Source organism: Desarmillaria tabescens (genome assembly GCF_030435595.1).
Source record: "Desarmillaria tabescens strain CCBAS 213 chromosome Unknown EV420scaffold_45, whole genome shotgun sequence".
Lineage (NCBI taxonomy): Eukaryota > Fungi > Basidiomycota > Agaricomycetes > Agaricales > Physalacriaceae > Desarmillaria > Desarmillaria tabescens.
In genome coordinates, this window is record NW_026848344.1 from 277,177 (window position 1) to 297,006 (window position 19,830).

At 47.3% G+C, this 19,830-nt stretch overlaps 5 protein-coding genes across 5 annotated transcripts; 2 read left to right on the plus strand and 3 right to left on the minus strand.

Annotated features, from left to right (window-relative positions):
* On the minus strand, positions 1–1,957 carry EV420DRAFT_1569451 (uncharacterized protein). Its single transcript, XM_060474224.1, has one exon. It carries the CDS (start codon positions 1,842–1,844, stop codon positions 216–218), a length of 1,629 nt encoding a protein of 542 aa, XP_060326045.1. The 5' UTR covers positions 1,845–1,957; the 3' UTR covers positions 1–215.
* An 803-nt stretch (positions 1,958–2,760) lies between these two features.
* On the plus strand, positions 2,761–3,994 carry EV420DRAFT_1714653 (metalloprotease; the record flags this gene model as incomplete). The annotated part of the gene is made up of 5 exons (XM_060479678.1): positions 2,761–2,828; positions 2,879–3,052; positions 3,109–3,309; positions 3,360–3,670; positions 3,722–3,994. The coding sequence occupies 5 exons, from the start codon at positions 2,761–2,763 to the stop codon at positions 3,826–3,828; spliced, it is 861 nt and encodes a 286-aa protein (XP_060326046.1). The 3' UTR covers positions 3,829–3,994.
* An 836-nt stretch (positions 3,995–4,830) lies between these two features.
* On the minus strand, positions 4,831–7,791 carry EV420DRAFT_1647918 (uncharacterized protein; the record flags this gene model as incomplete). The annotated part of the gene is made up of 12 exons (XM_060478094.1): positions 4,831–4,845; positions 4,896–5,296; positions 5,356–6,139; positions 6,194–6,256; positions 6,784–6,849; positions 6,905–7,060; positions 7,112–7,164; positions 7,218–7,307; positions 7,358–7,412; positions 7,458–7,523; positions 7,584–7,590; positions 7,643–7,791. 12 exons carry the CDS (start codon positions 7,789–7,791, stop codon positions 4,831–4,833), a joined length of 1,905 nt encoding a protein of 634 aa, XP_060326047.1.
* A 5,447-nt stretch (positions 7,792–13,238) lies between these two features.
* EV420DRAFT_1569499 (uncharacterized protein) lies at positions 13,239–14,204 on the minus strand. Its single transcript, XM_060474225.1, has 2 exons — positions 13,733–14,204; positions 13,239–13,677 (listed from the first exon to the last, which is right to left on the minus strand). Exons 1-2 carry the CDS (start codon positions 14,028–14,030, stop codon positions 13,355–13,357), a joined length of 621 nt encoding a protein of 206 aa, XP_060326048.1. The 5' UTR covers positions 14,031–14,204; the 3' UTR covers positions 13,239–13,354.
* Positions 14,205–16,802: 2,598 nt separating this feature from the next.
* Positions 16,803–19,283, plus strand: EV420DRAFT_1714661 (uncharacterized protein; the record flags this gene model as incomplete). The annotated part of the gene is made up of 8 exons (XM_060479679.1): positions 16,803–16,836; positions 16,928–16,963; positions 17,182–17,253; positions 17,522–17,650; positions 18,148–18,262; positions 18,285–18,399; positions 18,489–18,554; positions 18,600–19,283. The coding sequence occupies 8 exons, from the start codon at positions 16,803–16,805 to the stop codon at positions 18,918–18,920; spliced, it is 888 nt and encodes a 295-aa protein (XP_060326049.1). The 3' UTR covers positions 18,921–19,283.
* Positions 19,284–19,830: the final 547 nt, after the last annotated feature.

Sequence of the window (19,830 nt, forward strand, 5' to 3'; positions counted from 1 at the left end):
TACGGATATCAATAAATATATTTACGAATTCGCTACATTGCCAAAATCCCATGTTTCAATCGTCCAATGTTGGCCCCATTAACTAGGTCTCGTACACCAGTAACCTAGACATTTGGTATGCATGTGGCGCAAGCGGCAACAGAAGTGCAAACTTCAAGGAAACACGATAGCGCAAGAATCTCGGAAAGCGTATGCACTTGACACCGACATATACTTTACGGAGATAAAAACAGAATCTCTAGACCTCCATGGCGCAATTTGTTCCAACGCTTCTTATGTCCAGCCGGGACCCGACTGTCCTTGTTCAAGTAAACCCTCTTCAACAATGGCTCATGGGCGCATGCTATGAGACGCCGGGCTTCCGCCAACTCAACGATAACATGACTACGACAATTCACGTCGAAGGCGGCACCTACAAGGGAAATGGTGTGCAGACGAGGAACCAACTCAAACGCGTTATCGTGAAATTTCTCAAGAGAAAGAAAAAGGTCGGTCTCTCTGAAATTTACCGCAAGCGTAAGGCTCGTGAGCTTTGGCGTCCAATGGAGCATGTCTGCTAATGCGTCACCATCTGCAGCAAGCCGAGTAGAACGTATTTCCAACTCTGTCAAAGCAGGTATAGTTTCCCGCGAGATGACCGGCAAATTCAAAGTCATTCCCTCATAGCTCAGCTTCAATTTCTGTAGAGAAGGCAGCTGGAGGTTGGATATAAGTTCCGCTATGGCACCTGAGCTGGAAATGAAACCCCATTCAACGACACTGAGATCCCTAAGATACGCATGTCTGGTCATGGGAACTTCAAGTCGTTGAAGACCATGCTCAAGCATCACGAAACATGCAGATTCTGCGGTTTGGGCTCCATCCCAACACAAAAGGGAGGCGGCGTGAGCAGGTGCCATGTGAGCACGTAGTCGCGAGACTTTTGCCACTGGTAAAGCGAATCGTTTCGAGAAGCTTATAGGCTTGCCAATGGCCTGCACAAGACTCAGTGAGCGAAGCTTGGGTGCATGCTTGAAGCCATGAACGATGTGAGAGGGTTCAGGATGTGCACCGAGGTTAGCATCATCGAGGATGTGTATAGCTAAAACCTCTAGTACAGGTAGAGATTGCGATACGTTATTGAATGGGAGGAAGGCATGGAAGGGGGCGCTAACACGCAGTTCGGCCCATCGGGATGATGTGGACAGAATCATGGCAAGAATGGGTTGGTGAGAGATGCTGGTGTTGGCTGAAATGGAGACGGAAAGTGGATGAGTCCTTGTTCTGGCCAGTAGAATACCAAAACGAAAGACGTATTCCATGTGGTTCACGTACTCGTCCATATCTAGCTTGATGTATGACCACAGCTTGGCTGTCTCCAACGCAGTCGTTCTCCAAGTCGCACAGACCTGAGACAGAACCCATGGCATGGCCTTGGAATTAAGCGAGTCAATACTGTTTGAAGGAAGATCGATAAGTGGATCGGTATCAGTGCGGATCGGGATGCGGGCAGTGCACGCGGTGAAAATTTCGATCAGTACATCGGCCGATAGCCTTCGAACAGGATTGAGAAGAGCTTTCGCAGCTGCAGCATGTTTCGCTACATTACTCTTCTCCTGAAGGAGAGCCTCGAGCGTATTTCTTGTGTCGGAAATTCGCTGCTGCAGAACGGAGATATAGTCGTCACTCTCACGAACGATAGCCTCCAGTACTGCACGTTCGTGTTCGAGAGGCGCATCATTGCAGGAGAAGAGCTCATCGACTCGCAATGGAGGAAGACCAGGAGGAACGAGCGTCTCCATCGACGTGAATCCGCAATCAGGACATCTCGAAGGCATACCTGCGAAAGCATCTTTGGGGGTCATGTTGGTTTTCAATAAAAATGGATTTCCGGTCTGCTATTTCTCTGAAATAGTCCTAGTCAATTGCTGAGATGATACGAATGCGTTTGACTCGCCTCGTGTATCGTTGATGGTGGTGGACAGAACAGGAAAGTTAATTTCCAATTTGATTGGCTTGAAGTCAGAGGAAGCCGCTGACTAATACCAACCATCTTTGCTTCCATTTGCCTCGCCGCTTTACTAACTTCTACTTATATAGACATAGACATGACCTCATCCCTTTCCTGATGATAGTCCTAGCTGTCATACACCTACACGCAACCCAGCACATTATACATACGGACTTTGATTGACTGTTTGGGTCGTGACTCGAGTTTGGCTCAGCGCAAATTCCATTTTGTCCCGAAGATGTAGAGCAAGAAAACGTTTCCGATGGACCACAACGTCTCTGCTACCCCACGGGCAGAGAATCATTACAGATGTCAGCATGTTACTACACTCCCTGTCTCATTCGGCTCCGCCGAAATGCAATGACATTCATGTCGGAAGATCCTCGAAAATACCTCAGCCTGCAATGCATTGGGGTAAAGATGCTCTTGGAAAATCTCTTCCATCTGCTGTGCTCTTCCTCCTGTTCATCTTCCCCACTGGATATCTCGCCACCGCTCACTTTCTGTGCAGAGTCTTTCTTCGACCATTATCTTTACACCTGTACAACTACGCTTTGAATCCAGTTAACCCTTCAACGCGTCCTGGATAAACTCAGCCTTTCTCCGTCACTCTTTGGTTTGTTCTTTTTCTTATATTAGTTCGATTTCTACGCTAACCATCTGTCTCTCAAACCATTTGCGCTCTCCCACCAATTAATCCCCCCCCTTTCCTTCTTTCTCAGACCGAGTCGACAGCTATTCTTCATATGCTGACGATGATTCCCTCAGCTATGTTATATCTCACATCGACTCTCTTATTTGGTACAGTCTTCACACCAACCCTGGGTAACGCGCAAAGGTCAGACGTGATGTCTTCATCCAGTGGTTTAATGTTCACAGGAATATCAGGACTTGCGCATCCTACATAAACCCCGCAGATATAATCGCAGCCGAAGCTCAATTCCTAATCGATTCCGCCCTCCAAGCTTTCCCCGCGGCGAATGTGGTGTCCGGACGCTCATCTTCACCGATAAATGTATATTTCCATGTCGTCTGCCAAAACGCCACATTCGGCAATGTCTCGTGAGTACCGCATTATCAACTACGCATGGAATTCACTCCTTCCACTACGAGATCAGAGATACTCAAATAACAAAGCAGATGAAGGTCCTGAACAACGCATTCTCCGACACAGGCCTTTCCTATGTCCTTGCTGGGACTACTCGCACCGTTAACTCGGATTGGTTCAATAATACAGATTCCGGTAATTCTCAAGATGCCGCAATGAAAAAAGCTCTTCGGCGTGGCAGTAAAGCAGATTTGAACATCTATACAGTCGGGTCAGTCTGCTTTCCGCTAATATTAGAATTCACACCTCAGCTCTTTCTAGATTCACGTCCAGTTCGACAGCTGGATTACTAGGATACTCGACCTTTCCTTGGAAATATACCTCTGCGCCTACAGACGACGGCGTCGTTGTATTGTTCTCCTCCCTTCCAGGAGGCTCTATTCAAAACTACAACCTGGGTCACACAGTGTTGCATGAAGTCGGTCACTGGGCCGGTCTTTACCATACGTTCGAAGGGGGATGCTCGGGACCAGGCGACTACGTTTCTGATACTCCCGCAGAAGCATCCCCTGCTTCTGGATGTCCATCGGGGCGAGATTCATGTACGGGAAACAGCGGAGTAGATCCAATTCGTGAGTTATTTGATTTGTGTGTATTATTCTGTCGGTTGATCACTTGAATAGATAACTACATGGACTATTCATACGATAGTTGCATGACAGAGTTTACCACCGGTCAGGCGATGAGGATGAGAATGCAGGTGCAGACGTATCGAGGAATTTCTACATGAGAGGTTGCTCATCAAACAAACCTTATCGCGATACCACGGCCCGATGTAAGGCATGATACTTGAACCGAACAATGACGGCATACCTTTAGGCTCAGCCTGAGATTCAATTTAATACGACATCCGTCGACAAAACTTTGCTGCCACCGCCGTAAGGTAGTCGAATCCTTACTTCGTCAAAAAATGTATTTAAAGCTATGATCGCACTCAGGTCTAGTATCCAACTATTCACCCTCGTCAATCAGACGCTGAGCGTAGCGTATCCCCTACGTCCTATGATCAACTGTTTGCCTATAAGGGATGATGCAATTAGATACAGTGCTGACATCTGCGATTAGGCACCCTGAGAGCAGAAGATCGACGAGAGCAACAGGGATCCAGGCTTGACTTGCTTCAGACTACCCCACCCTGTATTTGAATCAAAACTGGGCCAGTCTGCCCGTACACGCCTAACAAAGATGGAACGAAATATTTAAATAGGAAATCTGGGAAGTAGCTGGATTAGAGACGTACAAGTACATCGAACTGGTGTTTGAGGTTACCTCTGGCCGGTACGTTTGTCCCGACTCTTTGAAACAAGCCAATAGCAGAGAAAAAATATACGCTCACATGTACGGACTCACTCGTCTCAGAGCGAAGGCCGGATACTCATGTCGGTCCATCTCTATAGTGCTGTGATTCTTGTGATCTTCAAGAATTAATATGAATCGCTCCGAGCGAGGGTTTTTTCATCGGTCTTCCACATCTGAATCTAACGGCGCAATTTGGAGAAGTTTTGGAACCATGCTATATGGTAGGTTTTGTGGTAGCATGTGTCAAATTCCTCGTTAACACAACATTAAGTTGGAAATTTTCAACTCAATTCGACGTCTGTATATCCTTGTCAGGAACACATGAGAGTATACACTGTCCCAAGGAGAACGCGCTTGTTTCTTTCCCCCTGACGGGTTCGCTGATTACTACATCCCGTACCAATGGCAGCAGCTGCATATCATCACGTTTCATCTATTTGTATTCGTGCTACAAATTGATCAGCACGTGAATCTTTACAGGAACATGCTGTTGCTCACCGGGGGAATATCAAAAAATAGGATGTTTCGTTCTCTCAATGAGCTGCAAGCAGTTTCAATCACGCCTCTGATTTCCATGATACATTCCCTTATAGCAAAATTGACCTCGACCGGCTGAAGAATAATGTCCACGCGTCGAAGGTTTTGCATTCCCATATGCGATAGCGCATTGTCCATCGCCTCCCATTGCGTCCGATCGCAAACGGTGTGCCCTGACACGGGGAACCCTGGGCTGAGGAAAAGCTCAGCTGCCAGGACGAGATGCTTCAGGGCGAATTGCCGTCCGTCAAAGCGAAGTGCATGCGCCCAGGATCCGAGAGTTAACTGATGGCAGGCTGGATCTGTGATTACCAAAGACATATATGGAATGTGATGCCATCGCAACTGAGAAGAATCAAAGACTAGACTCGCATTGAAATCGTCAAGCGGTTATCTGGCTGGGAGAGCTGCCAAGACTTACCTCGCTGATCCCATAAGCTCGAGACGGAACCAAAGTTCAACCGCTCAATAAAATCGTGGGATGTGTCCAATACAGTATTCAGCTGCAATAGGTCACTCATTGAACTGGATAAAACGGAAATGGAAGTGAGGTGGTCCAGTCGCAGCGGAGAACTGTCGGCTGTTATCATTTCAATACCTGAACCAGAGCTCTCCGTGTAAAGAGTGATATTGAGATCCTTCAATACAATATCCCGTGAGACGCGTCTTGCAGGTGCGGAAATATTTCCTCGACAAAACACCCTGTCCAGAGTGATGTTTTGTAGCGAAGGGAATTGTTCCAATAGATTAAAGAAATGGTCCGTGATCTCGAAGAAGATCACTGACAAGGCGAGTGTCGTAATGGGCTTTGACAAAAATAAAGTGTACACCTCGAATCCCCCAGACAGGAAACAAGCGCCGTCAACACATGAAATAGAAACTGAATTGAGATTGTCGAGAGATTCTAAGATTAGTGGAAGTGCAGGATTGGAAGATATCCACTGGTTTTTTTTGCCAACGGCCGAGCCTACTAGTATCAATTCTCGAACAAACAGAGCTAGATTCGGGGTAGAGCGCATGATGGGGAGAAATTGGTCAGGAAACGGACCCTCTGGCGAAAAGCGGACTCGACGAAACAGATGACTTTGGGAACGATACAGAAATCTGTGAGACGTCAAAGAGCACATACGAAGTGCTGAAATGTCGTCGAATAGAGAGTCGATGATTGAATCGATAACGTCCTGGGCTATCAATGGGGTGGTCGTCTATTTTCGCGCGAGTAGTTAGTCGAGTGTTTGAGAACCAAATACTTGGCTTACTGAGCTAATTGGGTCGACTATCCTATCCTTACGGACTGGGTTATCCACCCGGTGCTGCGAAGACTGCATCTGAAATGAGAGATGCGTATAGAGTGCACGTCGGGCTGGAAGGATTCAAACTTACGATCTGATGATGACCAAGTCGTGATGCCGGTCCGAGGACGATATGTCGTCTGATACCTTCAATTTTAGACTGACCATGTGGCAGTAACATTTCTATTTCATTCAAACTCGGTGCGAAATAGGGATACCTTTGCCTTTCAATCTCCGAGCCTTGCTCTTCTCGGTGGGCGCTCACTTCCTAAAGGCTGGTTCCGATCTCTTCCTTCTTCACATTATCTCGCTGCATCTCCACCCCATACGGAAAGGATCTTTATCAGGTGTCTCAACTCGAACCAAACAGGCTGATGGCCAGTATCAGTACATATCTTTGATTGAATCAGAATGATAAATCATCAAACCGGGGCTCATTTATTCAAGAAATACACGGTAAAAATCTCCGGCTAAGACGTCAGGAACAAGAACGTGGTTTAAGTCATGTATCGCGAGAAATCTCTTGGAGGAAGGTAGCACATCCATTCACCGCGTACCACAGAGTTTTCCCACTCTGTCGCAAGAGAAAGATACACATCTAGTGATGCTCTGGTGTTTTCAATCTTTGAATTTATTCATCAGAACGGCACCATGAGGGCAGAGCGCCAATATACATACCGCATTTTGAACATACCCTGTGTTTGGGCCACGGATTGTCCTGCGCATATATTGGAGGACGATTCCTGATAAAGGGGGGATCCAGCTCTCGGTCATATGAAGATTCGTCTGGAGGATTTGTGCGTGGTCTCGAGAAAGGAACACGTTCATCAAAGGCTGGTAGAACGGGTCATACTGTGAGAATCGCACTATGTTGAACCAGCTTACCGCGTAGAGAGCTATATCTCGGGTGGCGGAAGCAGTAAACGGGATTCTAAGGTCTGAAATAATCAGCATTACAATAAAATTCCTTGCAACTCTTCGTATGGTTTACCTTTAGCGCACTTGAAAAGTTTGTAACCCACGATGGTTTTCTGGTGAGTGATTCGGGTTACTTCTCGTTGAATGTAATCCAAGCTCTTGGCTGAAAAATACAGCGTTAGATTTATAATTAGGTCAGTGCTGATAACTAACCTCCCACAAAACTGAGGTCTGTGAATCCAGTGGAGGTCGTCCGATAGTCAGTGATCTGAAACTCGTGAGATAAATATCAAAGAAGAAGAGTTTGTATTACTGGCACCGCAGGATCAGGAAGAACCATTTCATTGAAGAGCTCACCACCTCGATGATCAATAACAACCTTGAGAAGATCCGTGCATCATGACACAGCTAAGAAGAGACAGACAAAAGTTAAACGTACGACCTGCCTAAAATGATGTCAGCTAGAAAGAATAAGCGACTGTGAAATATGCGGCATACGCGATCCTATCGACTGTCCCTCCAGGGCCTGTACCAATGCAGATCGTGGCGATACTAATCACCGACCGATGGCTGTCATTTCGGGGGACCAGACCAGAGCTGGTCTTCCCGTAAGCCTGCGATGCTTTGGCTACGATATGGCTAGTCATTTGAAGCTGTTGGATTCGATGGTGATAATGACAGACTAACCAGGAGTTCCCCCGCCTGAGGCCCCTCTTAAATGTAAGAGAGCCGTATAATACACGTGAAACTTGACTCGTGTAAGTCACTGCTCATGTATAAAATAGAACAACCCCTCGATGGAACACCGATCACCTTGTCTGTGAATGGTTAGTGCGCTTGGTGGTCTACAAATACCATCTTTGTAATATTCCGCATCGTTGATGATCCCAGGGAGAGAAAAGCTATATCCTTCCGATGTACGAGACTTATTCAAATATCCGCGATCGTGGCCATTTCATGAAATGGACGCATCTAATGGTGAGCATTTAGAAGGAATATATAGTAGGGTCAAAGTATGGCAATACAGATTTTAATATGCATGGCCCTCCACGTAGAAGGATATCAACAACGGCATGTGCTGCGGCGTTGCATAAACGACGACTTGATCAAAAGAATAGAATCCTTTGAACATAAGAGGATGTCGGATCGGAGGATCCCGAACTAATGTAAAGATCCTGGTAAAATTGAGCGACAGTAACTCGAGCATGATAGCTACGGAGAGAGAACGCTCACTCTAGGACGCCGGACTTGATTGACAGGAGCCACATGATGATGTGTTCAAAAGTATACTAGTATCCTAAAATGAAGCCAGTTAGGGGCAGGTTATGCACCCCTACGCATGTATGTGAGTGTAAACTCACCCCAGTTCAGCGCGTGCAAAGTATATGAACGCATGGTCGCAAGTAGGCGAGTACAACATTTTCTTGGCACTGAATGGGGCTGCGAAAGAGCTTGAAACCAGACATTCGGCGCATCTTTTACTGGGTTATCACGATTACCAGGGGTGCCCTTAGTGGAACCATCGTTTGAACACGAATGGGGGACGGTTTCGAGACCCGGTTGGTGTAAAGAATCTACCTCAAGGGGAATCTTCAATCCAACAACAGAGCACGATCGGCGTATATTAGCCAGAGTACGAAGAGTCAAAGACACGACATCGAGGTAAAATCAAAGGTTCAGGAGCAAAAAGGGCCAAAAACGGCGCATACGTAGCAGTCCGAAGGCATAGGTAAATAGAAAGAAAGAAATGACGTACATAACCGGTCCGTACGGAATCCGTATCCCTTACAGTTGGCCAGACCTTACTAAACTGGTGGCCAAGCGATGTTCGGTCACTTCGAACTTCGCGAAGATTACTCCGGTTTCATTGTTCTTTCCAAATGCGAGTGAGTTCAAAGTGATCGATATAGGGATGGAGAATAACCGACAGCTGATGAAAGAGATAAAGGAGCTCTTAAAGGAGCTACGATGTGTGGCCTTTTCTAGTCGCCTTAGTTATGCCAGAGAAAGAAAACAGGACATTGCTGGTTACCTACAAGGGAATAAATTGTGTCCTTTTCAATTCGTACTGAACCCTCCGTCATAAATGTTCGAAAATACGAAATGAGCTCAAGATTATAATGGAGAACGTACACACGGACCGCATCATTGCTCGAGAAACAGATCCCCCAGAGACTGGTTGAAGAATTGCCACAGCAGTGCGCAGTGATGGTGACGATAAAAGAAGACCGGATATGCACAGCCACGGAACGCCACCATCCTGTTCGCCGACCTCTTGCCTCAGCTAGCTTCGCTATCGAATTTAGTTCCTGTACGGCACACAGATAGCTCTTTATTATTCCCGCGGTAAGTGATGCACGAGTCTTGGATCGTCGTTCATCTTGACTTCAATACGACAATACTGGCTCCCAGAAGACGACGCGCATTGAACGTGATTTCTACGAAAATATGTTCGTATGTCTTAGGGAGATACTGCCCTATATTCTACCTTGAAACCGGTGCCTTGTGGTATACTTCAGGATTCTGCTTTGACCGCTTGCCAGTGGCTTTGAGCTCTCACTGGGGATGCCAGCGTTGATCTCCGCCAATATAGTCGTGCACTTGTCACAGGATTCGCTCTGTCGAGTTTATGAAACTCGTCCCTGGGCTTCTTTCTACCTAAGTCTCAGTTCTTGCTTCAGCCTTCGCAGATATCACAGGACAGTTGTGCATCGTGCCTTCCAACGTTGGTTCTTATCGCTAGCGTATTATAGGAGAATCGTGTCAGTCCGATGTTCCTTTGTAGTCGAATATACATCTTATGTAAAGCATAGCTATCTGGAAACATACACGATGATGAAATGCTCAGGAGCATCAGAACGGCCAACGCATGTTGCCGAGCTTTTTCGGTTATCTGACAGTGGCGAATCCGAAGATCCCACTTATTTCATTTTGCCAAAACGCGTGCAAAACTCCTCCTGCGTTTGTGCTCAGCGTCTTCATGACGACAATCGACCTACAGCCCCGATTCATTTGGCCATTCCGCCCATATCAGCTGGTCTGATTGTCGAAGTACTCAGTCTCTCCAGTGTTAGCATCTCGCATATACTTGCCCAAGAACCCAACATCCTCGTTAATGCCAACAGTATCATACCAATTACTCTCTCCGGAATGACGGGCTCTCTCATAAACGTCTAAATAATTGTGAGGTTTCGGACAATGGCTTACAACAGCAGTTGTAGGATCAGGGATGGAACACAGAAACTCTTCATTGTTCCTATCGAACACAGGCATGAAAACCTGACTCGCCTAGACTTAATCAAGATAATTTTGTAAGGATTTCAAGAGTTTATCACTTGGGTACGTAGCCACTTCTTCACATTGCGTACTATTCGACCAACTAGAGCTCCCAGCCAACGCCTATCAACGAAATGAATCTCATTTGGTTGCCCTTTTCTGGGTACATCGTTTATGTATTTATTGGAACGCTGGCTACGCAGTAGTGAATAATCAATGATCCAAAGGATGAACATGAAATTCTATCGAGATATGCTATGCCCAGAACTTCGAATATAAACCATTAAAATAGGGAGATTGTGCTAGCTTCATGTACACAGAAGTATCCCCCGCCACTTAGTCTTAGTGCTGAAGGCTATGTCCCGAATGAATCCTCGCATGGATGTATTCCTCCCTTCGTGGATTAAAAATTCGGCTCCCAATATCCTGAATATAATTGCATTAGCTCGATATGTACCATTGTATACGACCAAGGTTAGCGTGAAGTAAAACCGCTAGCCTAGACAAATATTAAAGTCAAGACGACGATCTACTTCGGCCCCCAACCGGTTCTATCCAGCGGCTTACAAGGTGCCTGGGTCGGTCGCAGATGAATCGCTGGAGGGAGGCAACATAACTGCCCAGGATTAGAGGAGAAAGAGTACATGTATGATTGTATTGGCCTCATTGAGAGAGGTGAATTACACCTTCGAGGGTTCTCGGTTCTTCCCCAGGGGTAACCGTGGGTCTCAGAAGCGAGAGAGAGAGATACGCTCTTCAAGGCCAGCATTCATGCACATCTGCGGATGTGAATCGCAGATTCTATCTAAGACGAATCGCCGGAGGAAGCTCACAAACTGCCTAGAATTACACGAGAAAAATAGCTATAAAAAAAGGGTAGCGTATGAGTCATGCAGGAGGGCCAAGTCCACCTTCGCTGATCTCAGTCCTTCCTCACAGATAACCGTAGGTAGGAGAAGAGAGAGAGAGAGATACGCTTTAAGTCCAGTTGAGAATGGAGATGCGAATCGCAGATCAGAGTGCCCTTGAGGATCAGGCATGGAAAGCGCTGTTAAGATGACTCCTCGGAAGACGAGGTCTCATCGTTTGAAGTGTAGAATCTGATGAGGAGGAGCATAGAAAGACCCACTCCGTGCATGGAAGGCGGAGCCCAAAGATGCGATAAAGGCTCCTAGACGAGAGTCTGATGGCTATTTAATGTACGACAGAGATCTCGTTGCTGATTACTCGCACAGCTGCAGATTATCGAGATTCAGCTCGGAAATGGAGAACCGTGGACGCAGTTCGGACGTCCACGAATATTGCGGGTTGATGCTCGTATAAATGCTCCTTCGGCAAGACTGAGTTCCCACTGGTGTGTAAGACCGAGGAAAGAAGTTCAGGACGGAGTATACTCGTCGAGCAGTTGGCTGAGGAGCAGCACTGAAACAATGGCGGAGTGATTTCCTGGAGAGGAGCTCGCGTCTAGAGGTCAAGCGTTCACAGATGGTGGTGTTACCGGCATCAAGCCCCAATAAGGAACGGTCCAAGTCCAAGTGATGGAAATGACGTAATTTTCAAATCCTGACCCTCAATATTAATCCAGCATGTCGATTTTTGGTGCTTCGTCTCTCGGGACTGTCTTGTGCTAGCATCGCGTCCTTCTACGGTACTCTCTCTTGCAATCTCTAATCTGCTGTTATATGAACGTATAATTATCGCCTCTTCTCCTCAGTACCAGCCTTTCTGTGACCACCACCAATTACCTCGTGCTCGCGAACTCTAATCATCAAGCCACCATCTAAATCCTCCACGCCACTCCTGCCTCCTTGGCTCTTTAATCTAATAGTGTCCTCTCTGTATATCAGTGGCGTAGCGAAAGACGTTATCACACTGTGGCTCCGAACTTTATCTGAATTGCGGGTGGCGTAGTCCCCAGGATACGACCCCCTCAAACAGAATGGATTTCAATTGTAACATCCTATTATTCGATATCAATTTGAATGATAGGCTCGGCTCGTCTAAATCTTGATGGAGATGATTTTCAGCCCTGGTCTCTTCGCAACTTGTTTCGGGATAATTGCTTAATCGGAGCCGATGGACTGGTCGCTAAGGACCGGAGCTGGAACTATATGCTTGCTAGGTACACATGCCAACGAATCCCCTTCTGGTCTTTATTGTCGAGGAGGAGAAGGCCTCTTGACATGGGCGAACGGTCAGGTAGAGATATCAGCTATCCGCGAAATCATGTCTTCTTCCCTGGACTTCTGTAATTTGACAGATAGCAATCACATCGCAGTTTTGACAAGATCCTTTTCCATCTTAATCTCGGAACCAGCGCCTGGTCTCGCCACCATAACATCTGCTCGGTTTACCTGCCTTGGCTGCCCGCTTAATATGTTGATACGCTCGATAATCACCCCGCTTCTCTCCGGGTCCATTTCATTTCGGCCCCTCCTCCAATTGGGAAAGAGATGATTTTCGTATTCCCCCCCTTGGCTATTTAAGTCTAAATGCCGGATACCCGGAACCGATGGGTTGTCAGGCACTTTCTTCAGGCGACATATGTCTGGAACTCGCCGAAGATACTTTACTTCCGCTCTGACGTTCCTGAAGTCCGAGGTCCCGCAGTACTTGGTTCGACGGATGAGGGATAATTCAGGTGTTGAGAGTGCCGGTGAGTCAGAGAAAGGTTTAGGCTGTAGGCGAGGTGTGGGGAAGTCTCTAGAATGTAGGGTGAGAGTGATTTGATGTTAATGAATAATATGAGTTATGGACTCGTGGGGCGTGGAAATTGGTTCCTCGCCCGGTCCCGCGATACTTGTTGTCCCTTATGGTAGGGCCATAAATCAGTAATATTAAGTGATAAGGATATCGACAGGTGTTAAACGATACAGTATGTGAAACGTGAGAGCGTGAATAAGAAATCACGAAACCAACGTAAGCGCGAACCAGTCAATGCTTCCTTGCATATGGGCTCCCTATGCAACGTTGATCCATGACACTCTCTTCAAAGCTCAAGCGATATGGGGTGCCAGGCCGACGCTTATCCCTCGACTCCTCCTCATTATCAGACGATGCACTGGACGATGACGGTGGGTGCCACACATACTCCGACCTGTTGATCGGTATCGGGATGTTCTTGTGGGGACGAAACACGCGCCACGAGGACGGATATTTAGGCACAAAAGCAGAGTTGGTATGGTTTCGATAATGGCGGCGCATGTTGGAGTTGACGTTAAACCCCCTCCCGCAGCCGGGGAAAGGACATCGGAATGCTGAAAAAGCGTAATCAGAAAAAGCGCAGCTACCAGAAGCTGTTGTAGGGCTTACGTGTAGCACCAGTATGTGTGTTGATGTGTATCCTGAGGCTACTCGGCCTGTTGAAGGCCTTGTTGCACACCATACACACGTGCCTCTTCTCTTCGTCTTCGTCTTCACCTGACAAGGAACTGGACTTGGAACGTGGCGGCGGTGGGTACGGAAGAGAGGTGGATGATGTGAGGGAGGCGGAAGCGGGGTCGGACCGGAGGATGTTGAGGGAGCATTGGGTGTCCCTGTTAGGTGGTGGGATACGGGGAGGGATCGGGATCGGCGGGGCACGTCGCCAGTCGGGAGGATTCCGCAGCATATACTCTATAAACGGTTTGTTAGTTAATCATCCAGGATGACAAAGACAGAGAGATGGATACCTGGGAACATCTCGTGTATGCTCGGGAGAGAAACAGCCATGATTGTCGTGGGTGAATAGTTGGGGGGAAAAGAGCAGACACTCCAAAATAAGCCGGCGGTTATATACTGAACGCCTTTGGCCTAGATCGGCGATTATCCGTATTGCCGAGATCACCGCCCGATCTGGGTATATTTTCGGAAGCCAGATCAGATATTGACTCCTGGAAACGAGTGTGGCGTCGTGGATCCATCATCAATATGCGTTTTGGCGGTAGCACTGCTCCTGCAGGTCGTCGTGTACCCGGAGCCGCATTGAGGCCGAAATCAACGGGTGCCGCCTCAATACCCTAAAACAATGCACTATGAGCAGGGATGACCCAGTCCGTAGAGCGACTCAGTATGTTCTCCTTGCACGCAATGGTTAGAGATCAAGCCGTTCAAGACGGATATCCTGCATTCAAAACTCCAGTCCCGCGGATCAGTATCATGATCGACAACGTCCACGCAAAAAAAATGATGCTGATCTCCGTCTAACATACCTGGGTTAGCGCCCAGGCCTCTGTGCATGGAAGAGCAAAACGGTATAGTGCTGTAAGCGCTAATCACTGTGATCGAGAGTATAAGGGAAGAATGGATAACGGAAATGTTCCTCTTACCGTACGGACTTGCCGGCGCTTGACGTTCATCAAAACGCTGGGATATCAGTGCTGGCGTCTCGCCGTTTAAAACGATTATCGATAAGGATATTGAACTCGGTAGTGTATACTAGTCGTGTGTAACGTGAGTCGAGACCATATAAATGAGAGCTAACCAACAAGTATCTTCCGGAAGCCACAAGAAGTTCCCGGGTGTGGAGCCTACAGGCACGGAAAAAGCCCTGGTTTAAATTAGGCAAAACAAGTAGTGCAAACTAACTGACCGTCAGTACTTAGCGCTTAGCGCTTATCCTTGAGAGCGTCTCGCCTCCCTTCTTCGTTCAACCGGGTGACCGTGGAGTTATTCAGGACTTTGAGTCCGCCAAATGCGTTAGGTGTCCGCCTAGTGGCGATTCGCCAATACCGATTCCATAACGGGGGTCGAGATGAAATCGACTGACGGCAAACAAGCTTCTCTCATTTCTGGCGCGTGTCCTTCACGCTCAGGCTCGAAACGGTATGCCGCCCGTGTGTATCCCTGACAGCGTTTCGTCTAGCTTCCCATCACGTCGTTGTCCTCGGATCCATGTGGGACAATGACCCCGCCAAAGCAGGGTGACTGTTATGTGACCATCTAGTAGTGAATACCAGTCATGTAACTGGAGTCGAGACAATATAAAATACATCGAGAGCGATTCGATAGTGATTTTCCGAAAGCTACCGGATGATCCCTGGCGTCGTCTATTAGTGAAGCCCAAAATAGTACGGAAGTAGCGCAAAATCTTCGCGCTTAGCGTCAGACTGCATCATACAACAAAGGCGTCTATTCATCGCTATGATTCATGGACCAATTCAGTACATTAGGTCCGCCAAACGTGTGGCTAGGGGTTGGGACACTAACCAGTAAATACGAGTCGCACGTAACGGGAGTCGAGACCGACTAAGAGTGAACCAATATTGATCTTCTAAGGGTGACAGGAAGATCCCTGGTGTCGTCCATCAGCAGAGCCCGATTGAACAGCATAAGTCGCGCCTAACGGGAGTCGAGGCGATATAAACGAGAGCTAACCAACAAATATCTTCCGGAAGCCAAAGGAAGTTCCCGGGTGTAGAGCCTGATTAAACAGAAGCATACCGGCAGGCCCAAACCCTGATTTAAGCAGAAAGAATAGAACGAACTGACTGTCGAGCTTAGCGTGAGAACGTACCAGCGCTAATTGACATTAGTGAGCATAACTGAAGTCAGAAGAGATGCTAAATCCCAAGTAAGGAGGTCTAGATAAGGTCCTGACACGCGTAACGAGAGTCGAGATGAATGGTTCGGCTGACAGAACTAGGAGTGATCAAGGAGTGGTTTTCCTGAAGCCACAGGATGATCCCTGATGTCGTCCATTAGTAGTTCCCGAAATAATGTATACGGAAACTTACTTGCAATGAGTAGGGCGCTTATCCGTATGACAAAGGCGTCCATTCCTTCTTATGAGCGCTAATCTTCATCAGTGATCATACATACTAAGCGCCAGGCCTAGGTATGGCCCGGACATTTCGTTAAAATGCACTGGGGCGCACATTTTAGAACTCCGACTCTAGCTAGCGCTAGGAACCTGAATAGAAGACTGACAGGTCAGGTCCGGATATAACGGAAATGAACGTCCATGTACAGGTGGAATGCACGAGCCAAAAAGCGCGTACCCCAAAGATCAGACGATGTTCATACATACACGCTGGGGGTTTTCGCTTCATACACGTAAAATTTGGTTGACGCGTAGCGCTAACTGACATGATCCTGGGAAGCCAGTATTTGTGTCGTAAATGCTGACCGACAATGAGCTTGTATTCGCTACGAGACTAATACCCTGTCAGTTGTACGGCTATCTATTGCTCAGATTAATAAATAAACGTCCATGTACAGGTGGAATGTACGAGTTATAAAGGACGTACCTCAAATGCATATACACGCTTCAAGCCTCCCCTTCATTTAACATAAAACGTTTGAAGCGTAGCGCTGACTGAGACGCTCAACGAGATGCCTGCCATAATAAATTCTAGCGAGTCGAGTCTTTATGTCATAAATGCGATGCTAAAGCTCATCTTTCATGGGTTTTATGACCCTGCTGTTGTTCATTTTTAGTAAACGTGTTGGAAGATAAATTAAATCCGTACCACCGATGGTACATAATTTCGCCCTCTCTTGCTGGATTGACAATAAACCGCATCAAAGACAAAAAGATTCTCAAGGCGAGAGGGGAGGGTGACGGTGAGTAGGTACGAGGAGTAGGTGGTTTTCCGAGTCCGAGGTGTGCCTTGAATCTACAGATTTCTCTTCCAAATTTTACCTGCCGGAAAACGTGAGCAGGAGGCAAAAGCAATTAACGTACGTACCATCTACGTCATTAATTCGAGCTGTTAACCGTTATCGTCTCGCGGTAAGTTGCGTATCACTGAATTGTATTTTGTTAACGTACTTCTCGTAAGATACGGGAAGCAATTTCTGCGAGGAAACTACGGTCCTGGAGGTAGTCATTCGCAACATCAAGATGGGCACTGGTCAGTGGTCATCGACGTTCCGGGTAAAACAGTAAAACAGTATGATTCCGGGAAAGAAAGGGAGGGGTTGATTACGTAACTTTTCACCCTTTCTTCCTCTCCGTCATGACGCTCTCAGCGTTTTTGGAATGTTGTCTTCGTATTGTTCTTCTGTGTGGCTTGCATCCTGTGATGAAGGCCTTCAAATTGTTCGACTGACCCCTGGTTTTGGCGAGGATTCTGCGGTTTCTAAATTACCATTGACGGTCTGGACTACGATAACTCTCAGGCCAATTTATCCTAGCGCCGCAGTATGAGACTCGCAGTTTGACGTTCTCGTATACGTTAGAGATATCATTCATGCGTACGACACCTCGATTAATGTTCAGTGATGTCAACCCCCCCGGCTGTTATGAAGGTAGAGCGGGCTCCTCAACTCCGACGATCCGGACTTCGTGCCTACATTTTACCCTATGTGATGACTAGTACAGCCTCTGCTACTCTGATGCCAGAGGTCTACAAGACAAATTCTCAGACCTGCCAACCCTCAACTCGCTTTTCTTCCTTCTACCGCAATTATTACCATCAATCTCTGTTCGCTATGTTCGCTCTTGCGTACATGGAGGTTATCTGTCTACGTGACTGCGGCCGACCCTTACTCCCACACCGAGCAAACCCTATCATGTAACGCGGTTCTCCTTGATTTCGGTCATCGGTGTCGCGTCTTTGCGACTGGTAGCTACCTGAAAGCCCCGAGAATTCATTTCAGAGACATCGTTCTTCTGTTAAGTGCGGACGACTATCATTGTATTTTGAAACACCCGGCTTAGCTGACAGGTGATAGAGGAGCGTGGACAATTACAAAGAACTTGAACTAGATACTGTCATAGCAATGGTATGATTTGATTTCTCCAGATAGACGAACGTTGATGAAGACTCGTAGGGAGGGGAACGTGCAGAGTCAATCCCAGAGAGCTAGAGAGATAGAATTATCGTTTTCCGGTCAATTTTCGTATACCCATCCGCTATTGTTGGTTTATACGCTCCTACAGACTACGACCGATCAACGGGTCCCTCGGTATTATTATTTTCCCTTATTTGACCATCAACAGCGTTGTTAGGAAGGTCGAACATTCTTTCGCCGTCCTTCAACAAATCAATCACGATGTGGGTCGAAGAATCCACTTTCTCTATTACCCTTCTATCGCTGCCACAAACTCCTAGCTCCAATCGTCTCCCCAGACCTAACCATCCAGGAAAAAGCCAATCCCGGTCTATCATCCTTCCTAGCTAACAAGTTCCTCATCGTCGTTTCCGTACACGTGAGCGATAAATACCGCTTCTGCATTCCTATTATCAATATCCAGATTGATAATTGTGTTTCTTGTGCTCTCAGCGAGCGGGGTGTAGAATTCCTCGCTGTGGTGTTGCTCGTTCACAGGCTCGCACATGCCACCGCCACTAGGTACCATTTGGGCCTCTTGGAATTGACTCAGTGTAATGTGGACCAAGAAGCTGACTCGGGATACTACCTCGAGAAGGCGGTCTTTGGCGGTATCATCGGTGTAGCCTTTCGGAGCAGTACCGCCCCGGCTGAAGACCCGCTACTCCCGGATATTGCGTATTTTATGACCCGCTCTCCTGCAGGGAAAGTTTACAAGATCGGTGGGTCCATTCATGATTTATAACTGTCTTCGTGTAGTTAATGCCACCTTTTGCGCAGAAATAGAGCATGCCGCGGCTTGGATTTCTACCTGTAATAAAGGGATCGTCCCTTTTGTTCTCGATGAGCTTGAAGAACTTAGTACGGACGCTGAAATTTTCTTGAGAAATACTTGCGCATTCGTCAATGCTGCATATGCACCTGTGAATGCTCGGCCTCGTCGACGTCACCATGCACCGTACAGGATCGGTAACAGGGTAGTACTTCCCTAGGCTGTATTCACCAATTAGTTGCCCTATATTTCACTTCTTCTTCTTTACATCCTGAGTATGGTTCTCGGCTCCGAGTGAGCAACTGTATCTTCGCTAATGTAGCGCTTGAAAGTTGGAGAGGAAAGGGGAACCGATTACGTAACGTCTTCACCCTCAGTTCCGCTCCAGTCACGACGCTTCGGAGTATTTGCCTCATTTGCTTGTGCTATGCGGTTTCCATCCTGTCGAAGGAGAAATTCATCAACGTTCAACTAACTCCTGATTTCGACCATTCTAATGAACTTGCCTGTGGACTAGGATGATTCTTAGGCCCTTCATCTTGGCACGATGCTCACAGCTTAATGTTCTGTTATAGAACGACCTAGTGGACTTTGTTAGATGTTCGGTGCACCATTCACGCGTACACTCTTCATTGATGTCCAACAGCGTCAATCCCCCAGAACTGCTATGAGGGTAGAGCAGGCTCATCAAGTTCTACCGACTCCGAGGAGCCGGACTTCATTTCCTAGGACCTTTCTACACGCCTGGTATCCTTCTACTTCTCTTCTGGGGGTAGCCTAACCTTTCCATTTCCAGCTATGAACATGTGGCTTCGACCCGTGCATGCAGGGACGTCCGTATTCCTTCCACTAAGGTTCCAGATCAGGCCTATAATTCCTCGCC